Source organism: Helobdella robusta, assembly GCF_000326865.2.
Source record: "Helobdella robusta unplaced genomic scaffold HELROscaffold_68, whole genome shotgun sequence".
Taxonomy (NCBI): Eukaryota; Metazoa; Annelida; class Clitellata; order Rhynchobdellida; family Glossiphoniidae; genus Helobdella; species Helobdella robusta.
The window spans coordinates 190,804-204,686 of NW_008705387.1; the positions used below are offsets into that span (position 1 = coordinate 190,804).

A 13,883-nucleotide genomic window follows, 5' to 3' on the forward strand; every position below is an offset into this window, starting at 1 on the left:
ATTTCGCCAGTTGTTTTGGTAAAGAAGAAGGACGGCACTACCCGTTTTTGCGTTGATTATAGGAAGTTAAATGATGTGACTAAAAAGGACAGCTATCCGTTACCGAGGATTGATGACATCATGGACACTATCTGGCTCAAGTTGGTTCTCTACGCTTGATTTGAAAATACTGGCAAGTAGAAATCGACAAGAACGATCGCGAAAAGACAGCGTTTTCTATCGAATCGGGGTTGTGGCAATTCACCGTCATGCCATTTGGATTGTGCAATGCTCCAGCTACATTCGAGCGACTGATGGAATGTGTATTGCAAGGTCTTAACTGGAAAACCTGTCTTGTCTATTTAGACGACATAATTGTTCTAGGAAGAACATTTGATCAACACGTCGAAAACTTACGGGAGATCTTCGCAAGACTTCGGGTGGCAAATTTAAAGCTGAACGTTAAAAAGTGCAGGTTATTTTCTAAAGAAGATAACTATTTGGGACATGTGGTATCTTCAGATGGAGTTCGAACCGATCCCAGCAAGATAGAAATTGTGAAAGACTGGCCAACTCCAAAGGATAAAAATGAATTGCGCAGTTTTCTGGGATTGGCAACGTACTATCGACGTTTTGTAAAGGATTTTTCAAAAGTTGCCAGACCTCTCCACCAACTTACCGAGAAGGACCGAGTTTTCAACTGGAATACCCTATGCGACTCAGCATTTGAAAAGTTAAAAGTTGAACTATGTGATGCTCCTTTGCTAGCATATCCATTTCGTGGCAAGACGTTTGTGTTAGATACTGATGCAAGTAACAACGGAATCGGAGCCGTTTTGTCACAGCATATAGACGGAGAAGAAAAGGTGCTAGCGTATTATAGCAGAGGATTCACAAAGCCCGAACGAAACTATTGTGTGACCAGGAAGGAGTTACTAGCAATAGTCAATGCAACAAAACACTTCCACAAGTACCTTTATGGACAGAAATTTTTTCTCCGAACTGATCATGCAGCGTTAAGATGGCTCCTCAACTTCAAGGATCTTGAAGGACAGATGGCCCGATGGTTGGAGCGTTTACAAATGTACGACTTCGAGATCATCCACCACAAAGGAACAACTCATAGTAATGCAGCACATGGTCTCTCTCACGTCGACCATGTTTACCAGGATGCAAATATTGCTGTCGTCACGAGGAGAAGATACAATCGGAAGACATAAGAGCAACAACAACATCAGCAGATGACGGTTAGACACCGACGGATCTTGCTGATGCACAGTTTGCGGATGAGGACCTACAACATCTGATCACATGGAAGAAGGAGGGCAAGCGACCGGACTGGCAAAGCATCTCAGAATATAGTGCCGTGTTAAAGGGTTATTGGGCTCTGTGGGACTCATTGTATTTGGAAGGGGATTTGCTGAAACGAAAATGGGAATCAGCTGATGAATCAAAACACCGCATGCAAGTTGTAATACCAAGAAGTAGAACTCCTTGATGAAATGCATTTAGGAGTGAACAAGACCCTTGACAAAATACGAGAAGGATTCTACTGGCTTCACGTTAGAGAAGATGTAGAGAGCTGGTGTCGAAAATGTAACACATGCGCTTCAGTCAAAAGACCCAAAAGAAGGCTAAAAGGAGCAATGCAAATCTACAATGTTGGTGTCCCCTTTGCTGGACCCTTTCCGGTATCAGATTATGGAAACCGTTCCATTCTGGTTGTAGCGGACTATTTCAGCAAATGGCCTGAGGTGTTTCCAATACCCAACCAAGAAGCATGTACCGTCGCTGAGGAAATTGTACTCAATTGGATTAGTCGATATGGTGTCCCATTGGAACTCCACTCAGATCAAGGTCGAAATTTTGAGTCACAACTGTTTGGTGAAATGTGCAAGCTGCTGGGTATAAACAAAACTCGAACGACACCTCTTCACCCACAGTCTGACGGTATGGTGGAACGATTTAACCAAACCCTGATTGAACATCTGGCTAAAGTAGTCGACAAAAATCAACGGGATTGGGATCGTCATATACCATTGTTTCTTATGGCATACCAGAGTGCTATCCACACAACTACTGGAGAAACGTCATCAAAAGTTCTGTTTGAGACTATCTTAAGAACTCCAGCTGATGTGAAATATGGCGTACCACCTGAACCACACCAACCATTAACAGAATACGTGGATAATCTTCGACAGCGATTAAACCATATCCACCGTTACGTACGCCTTAAAATTATGAAAAACACGGAGGCGGCCAAAACCAGATACGACTTGAAAGGAAGCAGTGGCGGTTTTGCTGTCGACAAGTTAGTTTGGCTTTACAACCCACAGCGAAAGAAAGGACGTTCTCCAAAGCTCCAGCGAGGGTGGGAAGGACCTTATCAAGTCATCACCCGCTTGAATGACGTCGTCTACCGTATTCAGGAATATCGGAAGCCGAGAGCAAGAATGAAGATCGTTCATTTGGATAGACTGGCTCCGTACCATGCAGACACCGGAACGAAAGCTGTTCGGGACGAACAGAACTAAGAAGGGGGTAATGTTATAACCGTGCTACAGAACGCACTAGATTCTAGCGTATTCTAGAATGTTCTAGTGACTAGAATCGGACCATCGAGAAGAATCTAGAAACGACGCGTGCGAAGAGTATAAAAGCGCACGTCGCAAGCGATTAGTGAAATTCGTGATTTTGTGATCTCGTGAATAGCGATTCGGTGAATTATTTAAAGCGATATTTGATTTGTTTGTTGACGTTGTCATAGCGATAGATTTTAAACAATTTAAAAGTTAATTGTTGCGTTAATTTGAATTTGCTAGAAATAAACGATTAGTTGATTTCTTCTGTAAATAAAGTTTAATAACTAATAACTGTTTGGAGTATTTTATTCAATCGAAGATTTGAACCCGTCGCATCGTAAATCGGTTACGACAGCGAATATTATAACTATATATATATATATATATATACATGTATACAATATTAATTGGTTTTTTGAGGTTGTTGTGGTAGGTTGAATGATTGAGATGGAAGTAGCAGGTCGACTGTAGTTGTTTGTCTATTGTTGGTTGGTTCTTGGTACATATGAAGCGTCTAGGATTGTAAGAGATGGGAATGTGTTGCTGGCCTACTGTGTTATAATTTCAATCTACCACATTGCCAACATATCCAATAAATATCTTACCTGACCTTGCCATGCCAAGTGCAAGACATTTTTTCAATCTACAATACTGACACCTGTTTCTTGTGACAGTATTGATGTCACAGTTTCTGTTATAATAGCATTTCTTTCTTGTTGGGTCACCAATATCTTGCAGTGCTCTTCTGAAAAAACCCTAGAACATAACAATGTAAAACTGATGTCAAATCATTGTGGTAATGAATACATGGTCTTAATAAACTGAAATGATTTGTTGGAATTTTAAATAACAAATGAAAAAATAAAATATTGTATCAAGCCAAATCACAACTGATTAAATTTTTAAAATTAAACAAAATAATCAATAAAAGATTGCAAACTTTTGATGAGTAAGGCAGCAACAGACAAAATTTTAAATAAAACGTTAATTTATATGATTTAATGTTTAGCATTTTAAAAATGATCTTGGAAAACTATCGGCATCTGAATTCATCCATGAATGAGAGAACTGGGAGTCTGAAAAAACTGAGCCTGTAAGCAGAAAGAAAATAATAAAAGAGGATGGAGGGAAGATGCATCAAGCAGTCCGACGAAAAATGAAACTGGAGACTAACATTTTCTAGAAACCCATACATCTCAAATAGGCTCCGGATAAGATGTTGTTGCCCCATCCGGGGGGCCCTTAGGATTCAAATCGAGGTCGGAGCCAATCCGCCACTACAACAGGGTTGCGCAAGAGGTCTATTGGTTGAAGATCCGTGGTGTTTTGAGGACAGCTAAACAGATGTTGAACATCATCTGTATGATTGTTGCAGAAAGGACAGGTGTTGATGTGCTCACTGTTGATTCTGTTTTTGTAGCTGTTTAGAAGAATACTATGGCCAGATAGGAGTTGGGCGAGGGTCCGTCTGATAGCCCTTGGAAGTGATTCTTCTGAAGGATCTATTTTTGGTGCTGGAGGAGGCCATCCATCGAGCAATAGCGGCGACTGGTACGACTCAGCGGCGGCTTTAGCAGTGCTTGTATGTAGGCTCTTTAAAGCCGTCTTCAGAGTGTTATTGTCGATTGTTGATGGTAGAACTGCAGTTATTGTTGATGACCATTTTGAGAGGATAAGTAATATAGTCTGGGATTTTTGTTTATAAACATTGATGAAGATGACTAAAAAATTTTATTAAATTCAATCATATCCCAAAAAAATAAGCAAATTTTGGACTCTCATGGGAATTAACTGTGGTTTTAAAATTTGGTGATTGGTTTTTAAACTAACAACTAATTCATTTATTTATTTGAGATACAATTTGCTCCAAAAATTATAATCAAAATTAGTAGTTGGATACATTTTAAAAAAATTTAAAAACATTTACATGAAAAATTAAAAAAAAAAACTTGAAAATGAAAGTAAATAATTTTTCAGTTATAAAATCCATTTTGCCTAAAAAAAATCTGAAATTCTTTGAAACATATACAAAAATTAAAAAAAAACAATTTTTTTGAATAAAAAAATTAAATTAGTCTCACAAAACTTTGAGATTTGTTAAAAATATTTTTAAGAAAAAAATATTGTGAAATATAAAAAAAGATTCAAGTAAATTTGCAGGCAAGACTGTAGAAAATGATTAAACAAAATTTTTGTATGTATAAATTTAAAAATGACGAAAAAACTGTTGGAAAATTTAAACAAGCAGATATGCATTATAGATTAGTGTTGAAAATACCTTGCAGCCCTCACAAGCCAGTACTCCATAATGAACCCCTGATGATCTGTCGCCACAAACAAGACACTTGTGCACTACACACTCAGGCTTCTTCATCATTTGGATGTTTTCTGTTGCAAAATATTGCATGAGTTGTTATCAAACATCAAATAATTGGAAGAGACTTTTGACTATAGAAGTATTGTGTGATCAGGAGAATAAAGTTGACACTTAGTAAGCGCTTAAATTTATTAAATATAAAATAATTGAACAGCAGCGAAAACAGATATTATGAGTTTTTTTGCCTAATGCTTAGTTTTAAACATCAAAAACAAATAAAAAATAGTGTTCTAACATCTTTTATCAAATCAATCAATCAATCAATCAATTAGCTTATAAAGCGCTATTTCCGCGATGTTCAACAGCGCTCCTCAATGAATTTTGAAAACAGATGGGTCTTGAGATCCGCTCTGAACTTCGCAAGTGATGGAGAAGTAGTCAGAGAAGTAGGTAGAGAGTTCCAGAGAAAAGGACCAGAAAAAGCCAAAGCAGATTTGGCAAAAGAGTGTTTAACACGAGTTAAGAAAAAGCGAGAAGAAGACGATCGTAAACCGGGGCATTTAGGTTCAATTAATATATCTGATAAATACTTAGGAAATAATTTAGATTGAGACTTATACATGAACATGCAAATTTTAAAAATTATTCTATATTTTATAGGTAGCCAGTGCAAGAGAACAAGATATGGAGATATGTGAGAAAAGAAAGGGGCATGAGCAACTAGACGAGCAGCAGAGTTAAAAGCTTTACTTAAAGGATAGAGTATAGAGTCAGGAAGACCATAGTAGAGCGAGTTACAATAATCAATCCTAGATAAGACTAACAAAGTAACAAGAAGGAGAAGAGTAGGATCATCAAGAAAAGGCAAAAGTTTTTTTATTCTACGTAGATGAAAGTAAGAGCTTCTAGCAACACTATTAATCTGAGAAGAGAGAGACATAGTACAATCAAAGATAAAACCTAGACTACGAAACTTATGAGAGATATCAAGAGTTTTAGAATCGGGTAAGATAATAGGAGGAATAGTAATAGAGTGTTTAGATTTATTAAAACAAATTAATTCAAACTTAGAAGGATTAAGTTTAAGATACATAGAGTCAGACCAAGCGATAATTGAAGAAAGACATAGAGATAAATTATGAAGAACACTATTGAGATTAGATGGAGGAAAAGAAGTATAAATGTAAGAATCATCAACATATAGTTGACTAGAGAAAGAAAAGTTATTAATAATACGAGGTAGTTCAGAAGTATAGAGTATAAATAGAAGAGGGCCAAGGATAGAACCCTGAGGTACCCCGAAAGTAAGAGTAGAGGGGTTAGAAGTAGAATTATTGAGAACAACAGAAGAAAAACGATTACAGAAATAAGAAGAAAACCAAGATAGACAAGAATCAGTAATATTAAAAGAAAGATGCAGCAGTCTCAAGAGAATAGTATGGTCAACAGTATCAAAAGCCGAAGAAAAGTCAAGAGCAAGAAGAGTAAGATTACTATTGTCACTAGAGAGAAGGATATCATTCTGTATTTCAAGTAAAGAAGTTTCAGTCCTGTGAGCAGGTTAAATTTAGATTAAATTTGACCAAAAAGACTTACATAAAGTTTATTCAAAATTTTTATCTGTATAAAATACATTATGGATAAAATAAATTGAAAATCAACTAAGTAAAAACAAATAAAAGAAAATGAATAAAAACATCACCTTTTTTCCCCAAAGCATTAAAAATCAATGACTTGTTTTTTTCTTCAACAGTTTCACTTTTGATGTTTGTTTCAATATCATTTGAGTCGGCAGTCCAAGAAGGCACATTTGTTAAAAATATTTGATCGTCCGAATTTAATTTTGCTGAAGTATAATAATAAACTGGATTGTTTGTGGGTTGATCAAGAACTTTGCCACTCCAGATATCCAAACTTTCAGACTGAGCATTAAATGTATTTAAAACTGAAGTTTGAGAAGGACTGTTTTCGCAGACAGGTTCAACAACTTCAATCCGATCTGCCAGCTCATCATTAGAATTGACAATTTGGTTGATGAAAGAATCATCAGTGTTCGTTAAATGTATCAAATTGTATTGTTTTGGGCTGTCATTATCTCTTTCTACAACAGACATTCCAAGATGCGATTCAGTCAAATAAGCTTGATCCAATGCTGCAGAGTCAGTGCAGTCAGAGCCTGCTAACCTGACTCCCGATAATGAAGAATTTACTTCAGTCATCTAACAGATCCATTTGAATATGTACAATCACCAACTGTATAAACCTTATAAACAAAAATATGAAAAACGTAAAATTATTAACATTAAAAAAAGTAATTCACTCTTTAAGATGGAAATTGATAAACCTTTTTGCTTATATGCAAATATCAAAAAGGATATCATTACCAGTTTCTGAAGAATAATAGAAAATGAAGCAAACACTGAACTTTTGACTTAAAATGCCAAAAGATAACAAAACAAATTCTATGTTGATTGAGATAGCCAAAAAAGCAAAAGCAAATTAAAATTGCATTAATTTGATTTCATTTAAAAAAAAACCAGTAATATCATTTTAGTTGCTTTCATATTATATTCATCTTTAGTGAAAGTTTGAATTTTTAGTTATCAGAGTATTTTTAAAATTCATTAACATAAGAATAAAAAAATGCAACAACAACAACAACAACAATGTTAAACATTGTAGAAATTAGATTTTCCACAGCAAACAATTAGTATATGGTGTAACTAAACCGCAATTTAATGAGTAATTTGACAAGCTCACTGCATGTTCAATAGCTTTTATATATCAAGCTGGTGTCATAGAGAAGTGACATAGGAAGGAAATGAGTTTGGAAGATAATGATTATAAGAATAAAATTAATAATTAACTAGCAATAAAATATATATATATATTTAACAATCAATGCTGGTTTTGGAGAGAATAAGCTACAAAGCTCAATATATCTTACTTTGATTTGTTTTATATTAAATTTATTGCTTTGACAATATAGACCCATTGTTCTAAACCCATGATTGAATAAGGTTAAAGCAAAAATTTGTTTAAACAACCAATTTCAAACCTTAGATAAAAGTAGAAGAAAGTCAATATCATTTGATAATATTACCATAATAAACTACATTGTAAGACTTTCAAGGCTTGAAGGAAGAAAGAAGGCTGGTAGGGGCTATCTTGCTATGTTAAAATCTTGGTGCTCTGTATCTGCCTCGCATACATGATAGAACATTTAAATATAGCTTTTCCTTTATGGATATTCATTAGATATCTACTGCTATAAATGTTCACAAAAAATATTCACTAGCGTTAATCTATAGTTCTTGACCTGAATGTCAACGTGGAGGCATCACAATATTACCCAATGCAGATACCATTTCAAATAAGTTTATCAATCATTGTCATTTCTAGTCTCGCCTCCAATAAAGACTGTAACAGCTCAATTGATAGCATCTATAAATATCTCTAAAAAACTGGACATCTCATAAATTTGTTTTGGTTTCAGATTGTTATATATGTGTATGGAATAGACATTATCTTACCGCATGCACAAGTTGAAAAATAATGCTAAAATACAATATTCAAATGTAAAAAAACCAAATTTTATTATTGCACACTATAAAAGATTACATGCACATTATATTAATACAACACTTACCTAAAAATATTCAATATTTAGTGAGAAGATTGCAATTCATCGGCATATCGTGAATGTAAATGAGGAAAGAGCTAAATTGGAGTTAGTTATGAGTGACATGCTTAAAGTTTTATGTAAACAAGGAACAGTGAAGAGATAAGAGCAAACCTCTTTTTGAACTGGTTTTTTAGTGAGTGCATCTGTCTAATAACTTAATTCAATAGTATTAATATATTTGGTGCAATGCATTAATGCAATGGTAATTCAAACCCATAAATATTCAAATCTCTTGTATATTTATACAAAGGCATAAGAATTTTAAAAATTGATACTTAGTTAATTTATTTGGATTTTTTAATTTCTGAATGTTAATTCACTTTTATTTTAATTGCATACATAAAATGCTTAGTAAAATATTTTTAAATACAAATATGTATTATGTTTATTATAATACTAAATGGAGAAGGTTTCTTTTTTATATTTTAAAGCAAAAACTTATAAATTATTGCAGAATTTTTGTAATCTTAGCACTTTATGCTATCTCTTACCAACACATTTTCATTTAAATAATAATCGACTAATTCGTCATATTACCCTGTTTAAATTTAATAAACTTTTTCTTATTTTGTTCCAAATTTTACTATTTTTAATATTCCTATTTCACTTCTGTTTCCATTTTTTATGTAAACATAATGTTAAAATAAAATTATACATCGAGTTAGGGTTAACGCTCACAAGTATATAAAATTTTTTAAAAATAAATAATAACAAATAATATTTTTATTAAATATAATTTTTATGTAAAATGAGAATTTAAAAATTATAAATTGAAAAAAAATTAAGCGCATCCATTGGTTATGGATATTAATTAATTAATTAGAGACAGAGTCAAATATAGAGGTCTTCAAGTATTAAAAAAGCTAAGGTTTAACTTAACCCAAAAAAATTTATCATTACTTTGGTATTTAGTTGGCATTGGCCCCTTTCAGAATCAGGCAGTAGTGTGGTAGTTAACCGATCACCTCTCTTACAAACTTTGTTTACTCTAACTGTTTATGTTTAGCCAAGTTAGTACACTAAACTAGTGATAAAGATGAGAAACTAAAAGTTAGGCTGGTAGGTAGTGTACTGTAAAAGTGTGCAGAGATTTATGTATTAATCGAGATGTAAGTTCATAGAGTGGACGAGTGCTGAGCCAAACAAAATTACAAACCGATTAACTACAATTAACCATTAACGCCTTCCTTTCTAATGAATCAACAATCGGCGCCAACGAAGAGGCAATGATATATTAAGTATAAGCAAAAATAAGTTATTTGAAATAATAACGCAGTGTTAACATGTTTTATGGATGAATGAAAAATTCATCGCAACCAAAATACGACCTACAAACAAACCAAAACACTGACCCAATTAAGAAGCCATGTTTAGTAAATAAGTGATGCTCTACTAATGCTAACATTTCGTCCTGTCGATAGTTCGGCCAAGCATGGCAAACCGCGAACGCATCAATTTACCCAGTGGAGTTGCTAGGATTGATTTATTATTTGTTATACGCCACGTAATACGTCAAAGTATCAAAAAGAAAAAAAAAATTCAGCGTGCACAAATATTAAAAAACTTTAAAAAATTAACAATGTTAACTTATAGATATTTGCTCAATCTTTAAAATTGTCCTTTCCTGGTTTTCAGAGCTGAAAACTTGTTGATAACTTTATCAAAATTTATCTCCTTTATCATCTCACTTTCAATTGATAAATAGAGCTTAATCAGAAAGCCTTAATAGTAGTAGCCTTAATCGTAAGTAGTACTTTATCTGCTTCAGTTTTGAAAAGCTCCGCTTACATATAGCCCAGACACGCAGATCGGGAAAAATAATTAAGGGCATAGAGACATTATTGAAAAAGGATCTAAAAAGTCCCATTCCGTTCTAAATTACAAAATATGAAACAATGATCAGTTCATAGCTTTTTGGATAAGCCCGCCTATGAAAATTTCGGGCGTCTCAATTCGGCGAGACAAACCTCTAAGTTATCTTACTTTATATTATGACAATTAAAAATTTCACAAATCATATTCACATACAATTTGTAATTTAGCATTTATGCATTAGATAAGTTAGATATCATACGAAGTTTTCATCGTTTTTGGCGTTTTTTTAGTTATTTTTCAGACCTCAGACGAAATATTTGTTGCCGTTATTTTGGTTTCTGCTAACACACAAATCCCAATGTAAATACTTTAGTTCTTCAGAGCAAACTGTCACTGCTTTCTTCTTCTACCTCCAATATGGCTTGTCTGGCTTGAATTACTTTTGTTTCGATTGCTTCTAGGAAATAAGATTTTGGGCCATATTGTAGACATTAAAACCCATTTTAATGATTTAATATAATGCTCATTTTTTGTGATTTAGTTTTACTTTTTGATGACAAATTTGTTTCTTTACATCTTATAATTTCATGTTTGATAATTGACATGTGCTTTGCAATACGTTTCACGCTTTCCACACGTACCATCATCTAGTTTGAGAAAGATTATGGAGTGAGCATCCAGTTAATCTTTGTAGAGGATCCCATTGTTAAGGACTGTACGCAAAAAAATTATACAATTTTTAAACTATTACGAAAAGGTTTTAACATCATTAAAACATTCTGCAGCATGCACACGCACAAATTTAAACTATGCGCGTCACAATTTGAATATTTTACTAAAGGATATGAAAGTACAATGATTGCCCGTGCTCCTTTGAAACTTCCTGCCTTACAAACATCCAAAAAATTTTTTTTCCGGTTCATATTTGATCATATTTACAGTATCCTGGTGGGATTTTTGTATGATAAACAAATCCAAGAAAACGTTCTTTGACAATAAATGCTAAATAAAATATTTTTTATTGCTTGTCATAATCTTTTCAAAAATTGATTAGCGAGCCTAGCCGGAGCCCTAAAACTTGCCAGTTCCCTTAGCATTTGTCACCCTGCCCTCCCTTTCGGCGGTACTGTTTGTGGAGTGTCTTTTAGGTGTCTTTTATACCTAGTTATTTTTTATAAGCTCATCTCTAGATAACTTGTCATAAAAAAAGGTTAATTTTGGATAGACACAAGTAAACTTTCCTTGACTTGTCAATAGTAGACTGTTGTGTTGAACAGCCGCAAACATATTTGTTTCTTTCTTGATAGCTTTTGATCTCACATTGAGTTTTTTTTGAACAGTTTTATTTACAAAAGTGAAAAGGTTCATCCTAGCAATAAAATACTAATTTATGGATGGCCTCGTGAACAGAATAAATCTCAACTAATTCAACAGAATTTACACATAACCAAGAATAAAAATATCAACTGAAAAATTAAGCAATACATATATATCTAAAATAATTGAAATGAAATTAAAAATTAGGGATAACAAAAAAAAGAGAAATTGAGTCAATATTATAATTATGAATTAAAATAAAACAATTTACGTTATGAATAGCATAAAAAATATGTTTTCAATTGTTTTTTGAAAGAATTATAAATTACATTAGATTTAATATAGTAAGGCAGTTTATTCCAATGGAGCGGACCGTAGGATGAAAGCGTTTAATACACTCCAGCATCTTTCTACTGTTCTTTCCGCAGAAAATTTAACGTCACTCAATTGTTTTCCCGCCATTCTCTTTGTGAACCTTAATTTTTTTCAGCTGATGTTCAATTTTGGTTTGATTTTGAAATGCTCAATAAAGTAAATAGCAGAATTGAATAGCAGAAGTATATATACTTACAATATTCTATAAATTCTACCGATTTCTACAATATCATTTTTTCAATTTTTTTCACTAAAGTTTTTTGGTGAACGTTAAGTTTATTAAAATTCAAAATAAATTTATTTTCCGAATTCATGATAAAAATAAGGCCATATTTCGATTCCGAATGAATCATCGTCAGTGCTTTCTGCTGTTTATATAGGGAAATATTGACTTTGTCAAAATAAACTTAGATGGAGCATTGACTTTGTCAAAGTGAACTTAGATGGAAATTAGGTATCAGGTTTCTTTATTGGCTGGTCATTTTCTTTGGTTTCCTTTTCTTCATCGATAGCATCATATTCTTCTTTGTCACTATTTACAATGCTAGTTTTTATTACTTCTTTGTTTTCGTTGTTGGTTAATCGTCTAAGTTCCATCTAAGTTCATTTTGACAAAGTCAATATTTCCCTATATAAACAGCAGAAAGCACTGATGATGATTCATTCAGAATCGAAATATGGCCTTATTTGCAGCATGAATTCGAAAAATAAGTTTATTTTGAATTTTAATAAACTAAACGTTCACCAAAAAACTTTATTGAGAAAAATTGAAAAAACGAACTACAAACATATTAACGCCAAACATTCGGTAGAATTTATAGAATATTGTAAAAATTATTGTCTATTACCAACATATATATATATATATATATATATATATATATATATATATATATATATATATATATATATTGATAAAAATCACAGCATGTTTTGCTAATACTAATATTATGTTTCCATTCGAATCGTTTCCATTGTTAACTGAAGAAGTTGTTAATTCGTCTGCTACAAAGTCATGCTCACTGGACATAATACCGACGCATGTATTCAAAGAATATACTGACTGTTTTATTGTCTACTTAACGGATGTAATTAACATGTGCTTAACGAAGGGTGTAATCTGTAATGCCACAGGTTTTCAAGCATGCGATTGTCCCGCCAATTTTAAAAAAGACAGGATTGGATAATCAGAACTGATAAACTATAGGCTGATGTCAAATTTGTTTTTCATTTCTAAGATTATAGAACGTTCTGTTGAGGTAGTTTTGAATAATCATTTAAATAAAAATGGTGTGTGGCCTTTGCATCAATCTGGATATAGAAAGTTTCAATCTACCGAAACAGCTCCATCATATATTTTCTTATGTTTATTCAGCAGTTAATGTACAAAAAGTAACTTTGTTGACATTTCTGGACATGAGTTCGGCGTTCGATACTGTGAATCATAAAATCCTGTTGGACAGAGTGAAATGTTGTTATGGTTTAAATAAGATTGCGTTAATATTGTCCGAATCGTTTTTTACTGATTGGATTCAACAGATTTCTTATTCAGGTGGTCTCTCTGAACCGATGAAACTTACGTCAGGGGAGCCCCAAGGATCTGTTATTGGACCGAGTCTCTTTAATTTGTACGTTGCAGAGATATTAGATTTACTGAATAAAGGTGGTTATTATTGCCATGGGTACGCAGATGACATGCAGACATGTGTTTCATGTTTGCCAGATGAGATGCCTACCGTATTAGAAAAATTGACAAATACTATATCTGATGTCGGCTTGTGGCTGGGTCAAAGTAGGCTTAAGTTGAATCAGA

At 33.2% G+C, this 13,883-nt stretch overlaps 1 protein-coding gene across 1 annotated transcript; it reads right to left on the reverse strand.

Annotated features, from left to right (window-relative positions):
- Positions 1 to 3,170: 3,170 nt before the first annotated feature.
- On the reverse strand, positions 3,171 to 4,905 carry HELRODRAFT_128183 (hypothetical protein; the record flags this gene model as incomplete). Its single annotated transcript, XM_009030410.1, has 2 exons — positions 3,171 to 3,317; positions 4,840 to 4,905. Coding segments are annotated over 2 exons (213 nt in total), but the record flags the coding sequence as incomplete, so codon positions are not given.
- Positions 4,906 to 13,883: the final 8,978 nt, after the last annotated feature.